This window comes from Dipteris shenzhenensis, chromosome 30 (genome assembly GCF_047967505.1).
Source record: "Dipteris shenzhenensis isolate YYH24624 ecotype China chromosome 30, Dip_SZ_1.0, whole genome shotgun sequence".
Lineage (NCBI taxonomy): Eukaryota > Viridiplantae > Streptophyta > Polypodiopsida > Gleicheniales > Dipteridaceae > Dipteris > Dipteris shenzhenensis.
Window position 1 is genome coordinate 41,800,323 of NC_141625.1, and position 5,076 is coordinate 41,805,398.

At 42.3% G+C, this 5,076-nt stretch overlaps 1 protein-coding gene across 1 annotated transcript; it reads right to left on the reverse strand.

The window, feature by feature from the left end:
* Positions 1–1,540: 1,540 nt before the first annotated feature.
* Positions 1,541–2,687, reverse strand: LOC147882140 (putative aspartic proteinase GIP2). The gene has a single exon (XM_087401938.1). It carries the CDS (start codon positions 2,612–2,614, stop codon positions 1,544–1,546), a length of 1,071 nt encoding a protein of 356 aa, XP_087258064.1. The 5' UTR covers positions 2,615–2,687; the 3' UTR covers positions 1,541–1,543.
* Positions 2,688–5,076: the final 2,389 nt, after the last annotated feature.

The window sequence follows — 5,076 nt, forward strand, 5'->3', positions numbered from 1 at the left end:
GCTATTGTAGTAGTCGATGTTGAAGTCCCCGACGATGTAAGTTATGTAAATGGGGGTATCAATCCAAGCATGTCAATCGATTTTGTGGACTTGTAGACAATTATTATTGTGAAGGTCTACTTGTTTGTGTTTTGCAATATGGTAAGCAAGCATATGCACCCATTCTTATATGATGGTTTGGTTTTAACCATGGTGATGTTCTCCTTGTAGTACATTACGAGCCCAACGCCTGTTGATATTGAAATGGATTGAAAACTTGGCAAGCCAAGTTGTTTGGTGGGCTAGTGCAGGTTCTTGGAGGCATAGGATTGAGACACTCAGGATGCTTTCACAGGATGGTAAATCCCTCAAATGGCAAGGTATTGACCTTTTGTTAAGGCTTTGTAGTGATAATGTTGATCTGTTCAAGCATTGAAATTAGAATTTGTGGAAAGCCCATTCGCAATCAAAGTTCAAGCAATTAATCTCTTCCAAGACCAATGAGTCCACCTTGATATATTTTTGCCAAGAGCAATGAGTCCACCTTGATATATTTTTGCTCTATCTTGGAGAGCAAGTAAAGTTTTGAGGGATCATGGACACGGGACAAGGCATTGTAAGTAAGACCATGTGTGCTTTTGCACCACCTCAATCACTCAGCCTCAACCTTAGCTTGTTGCATGCCATGTGGCGCTTCCTTGCTCTCCATCCTTCTCCTCCATCCTCCAGAGTCCATAGCTCTCCTCGAGCTCCCTCCCTCACCCCCGAAGCTTTAGAATACCTTCTCCCAACCTTCAAGTACCTTCCACGTGGTAGGTCTGGGATTAGCTGCCTTAAGGAATATAACTGTGCTCTCCATCCTTCTCCTCCATCCTCTAGAGTCCAGAGCTCTCCCCGAACCTCTCTCCTTCACCCCCGAAGCTAGAATACCTTCCCCCAACCTCTAAATACCTTCTACGTGGCAGGTCTGGGATTAGCCACCTTAAGGAATATAAGAGATAAGAGATAAGAGAAGCCAAAAAAAACTTTAACCTAACATCAACCAACACTAAACTAGGATATAGAGGGTAGGTTTCAAACATCTATACACATGAGCAAAATGTAATCCCATGTAGGACCAGTAACCAATGAATAAGAAACACTGAACTAACTCTAACCTAATATTAAGCAACACTAAACTAAGATTTAGAAAGTCACCATTTGAACTAAGTTTCAAACATGTGCACAAATTAGAAAAAAAATCTCATCTTTCCATGGACCAACAAGATGAATGATTTGTATCATTCAAGAGGCGTGCCAAAACTCTAATAAACCAAATGCCGAGCTGCATAGGCAATTAAAGAGGAAATCCTCTCCACATGTGGCACTCTCAATGGCCAATCAACTATTTCCACCTAACATGTAGTCCTTAAATGGAAAGAAAATTATTTTACCTTTCAAAAGTTGGAGAACCATAAGTATACCACGCACAGGGCAGGTGTAAACATTAGAAAACACAGCCTAAATCCGCTTGCTCGTATCGTGTTTTCGCCTTCATCAAGACATTTAGAAATATTGGCACCTCTTAAAACTTAAAGTCGGCGCACACAGTCTCAACACCGTCCAAAAGTCCGCTGAAACCCAGGCGGGATTTCTCGAGATCGAACTCCATCAGAACGTCCTCCTGTTGGAATGTGCCCAGAACTGACGGTTTCCCGACGCCCGCGTCCAGAAACGCAAGGCATACGACGGAATCAGACACAGACACCACCGAACTCAGACCAAAGATATACCAGGTTACGTTTCCTTGAAGGTGGAGGTCGATCTCTGGTACTGCCAGGCCAAGGCGGGTCGAGAAGGTTGAAGAGGCAAGGTAGCAGTTGTCGAAGGGAGCCACGGGACTAGTCGAAGTAAGGTTGCGCATTGCAGCTTTGGAGGCGAAGCTAGACTTCAGGGAGGTGTAAAGCGAGTGCGTAAGCATCGTGTATCTGTGCTCGGTGCTGATCTGCAGATTTTGTGGTTTGATATCTAAGGGAGTGTTATCTATCGTGATGCCTTTCAGCCCGAGAAAATAACCGTGCTTGCGTTTCAACAGGCTCGCATACGAGAGAAGGGCAGAAACATTGACAGGAGTTCCAGACTGGAAGCTGTAATCTACTCCGGCGCCGAAGAAGATCGGGCCTGGGCTGCTTGAAGACGACGGCAAGCAATAGGCAAATTGGCGAGCAATGCCTGCACGCATGGCCAACTGAGAAGGCAAGGAAAACCTCCCGTCGCCGAGCCCAGCGATCGCAGAATCAGAGCGATTACAATAAATTTTCACGCCATTCACAGCAAACGGCGAGCCAACGGAGCTGCCGTCGGTGGAGTTGAGAGTAAATCGATCATGGGAGAACTTTCCGCAATGGGAAGCCCGTGTGAGGACTGTGATGTCGCTTTTCAAGTCAAGGAGGAGGAGCTGGGACTGCGGGGGTTTGCCGACGGCGAGCTGGAGGAAGAAGGAGCCGGAGGTTGAAGCAGTGACCTGGGCGAGCAATGCGGAAGGGCTGGAGGCAGCGGAGGAAAGGAGGAGGGGAGTGGATGCGATGAGGAAGGTGAGGATGATTGGTAGAACTAGCAGCTGCTGGGGCTGCGAAAGAGTGGATGGAGGCGGCATGGCTGGCTGTATTCCTGGTTTCAACGTGCAAGCTCAGCTAAGCTAATAGGTCGTAGGTCGGCGGAGGGATGGATGGATGACGGCCTTTGAAGCAGCTCAGGAGCTCCAAACTTTTACACAGACATGGAAGCCGATGACACAGCTGGACTGAATACGCCACCTGGCATTTTGCTTATCTGGCATTGTGCCCGCGCTTTGACCAAGCGCACTTCGGTGAAATTTTGTTGACAGTTTTCAAAACCTTCAACATCGATCGCTGACTTCCGACGAGTCTATAGGAGAAGTTGGGTTGCTAATTTTATATGACCACGATGCTTTGGAGTAGAGCAATGAGGCTCCATGAACATCGAGGGCACTTGAGGTGCAATGAGGCTCCCCCTGTGTGTTGTAGTGGTCACCCAACCCACATGCTAGACCCTGATAGCAATTGCAATATCATGGATCAAGAAAAGAGAACACTCTTTCTAGCTTAGGAAAACAAGGTGGCAAACCATTATAAGGTCTACAAAGGTGGAAATGCTAACCATTGATAAGGTCTTCGATCGTTAGGATCCCATATGGGGCAAAAACAGTAAGAACAGTTAATGAACATAATAGAAATCCTTTTACTACCATTTCTAACTCAAAGTTTAACATGATCTGTATGGCTTAAAATATTCAGTTTGACATTGTTGTGAACTAAATAGCCAAAAAAAAGGTTAGGCATTGTTTTGAACCAAATCCATAAATTATAGCCTTTGAAGGAGGTACAAGGCAAAATCTTACTAAGATGAGTCCACACTATCATTGCTATACAAATGCCTTCTTTTAAGCCCGAGAGTTTAAGGAGAATCATTAATTTCATGTGGTACAATATGTTCTTCATGCATTGTGCATAGATTGGAATGGTAGACATTCGAGTAAGTTCGCATGTTGAAGGAGATTAGAGCAAACTTATGAGGATTGCATCGAAATTTAGGTGGACGTCAAAATATTTGATTTCAAAGGGGCTATGCCAATAAAATAAATTTGAAGGGTGTCCTTAAGCAAGTCAAAGGCATCCATGGAATAACTAACAAAAGATATAGTAAGGAGAGAGTTTCCACGACATGTACAACAATGACCTCCATTTTGTAATAAAAGGGTTCCTATAGTAGTCTCATGTGTAGCACCAATGACGTGACACTATTGACCAACAGGGAGCTCCACCATGTATTGAATGATAACTAGCACATTTATTTTACTTGCTAATAGAAAACATGAAGACATCCAAAAAATTGGCGAAAATATTTCCTCCATTTAAACTACCGACCTCCAAATATTTCCTTCGGTTAAACTACCAACCTCCAATAAAAAAATTCGTCCATAAACTACCCACCTCAACTATTTTAACTATGATAATATTAGTGATGTGTTTTGCTCCTCTATTCCAAAATTTTCAGTATCATCTTATTTCCAACAATTGGCTATTGTAAAACAGATGTCATTTTATAATCTAATAACTTAACATGATCCAAAAAAAGTGGCATTTACATGTGTGTGTGCAATCTTCCATGTATCACTTTTATGGAAACCAAAGTTGAAAAGTCAAACAAGGGTACGGGTGTGCTAATTTCACATTAATCGGCAAACTTTTGCCTCTCCAAAGACTATACAAACATGGTTGTAGCAAAGCAAGGACCAGTTACAAGTGCATGTGCATTCTTATGTAGCACCTTTTTATGGCGACAGTAAGGTAAAAGTCAAACAAGGGTGTATGTCTTTCACATTAACAAAATACATGGCTATGTTTGAATTGTTTCTTGACACAATAAGATATGGTTGACAGATCCAAAGTTTAGCACGAAAGTCCAAACAATATGAATGTGGTTGTACTCAGTTACTTACTTCAAGGGCTAGACCACTCAACCCTACGTATAAATACACATGTTCAAGGTGCATAATAAGAGAGACTTACGTATGGGGTCCCATCTTCCCTTCTTTTATGATCTATCTTGTATGTAGACTTTTGTAAACCTTAAAATAACCCTTCTTATGAATTTGCATCTTAGGTTTACATACTCATATATGCGCCCTTGGAACTTTTTTCAAGGCTTTGTTTCTCTAATTAGTGCAAACAAATTGCCTAGTTATTTGTACCTTATACAAAGAGTGAATGAATCTTGAGATTTGCATCCCATAAGAAGGTACTCTAACTTCATGATTATAAACTACAAGATGTAAATACATATCTTATAATACTCTAACATCATGGAGTTAAAACCATGATGTGACCTTTTGATCAATTTCTTCTGAATTCACATCCATGTAGATCCTGCAGGGGATGGGGGGCAGCAAGGGTTCACGTCGAGAAATTTTAGTCTACCATGTGCATTTAAAAGGAGGGGTTTTTTAATCCAACTTTAGGAAAAAATCATTTAGTTCATAATTAAAGAGGATTAGTGTATATACGGGGGGAATCTTAGTTGAGGCACTTTTTAAAT

What these genes read in the sequence shown, in the direction of transcription:
- LOC147882140 (XM_087401938.1), bottom strand. Translation starts at nt 2,614, where the DNA reads ATGCCGCCTCCATCCACTCTTTCGCAGCCCCAGCAGCTGCTAGTTCTA.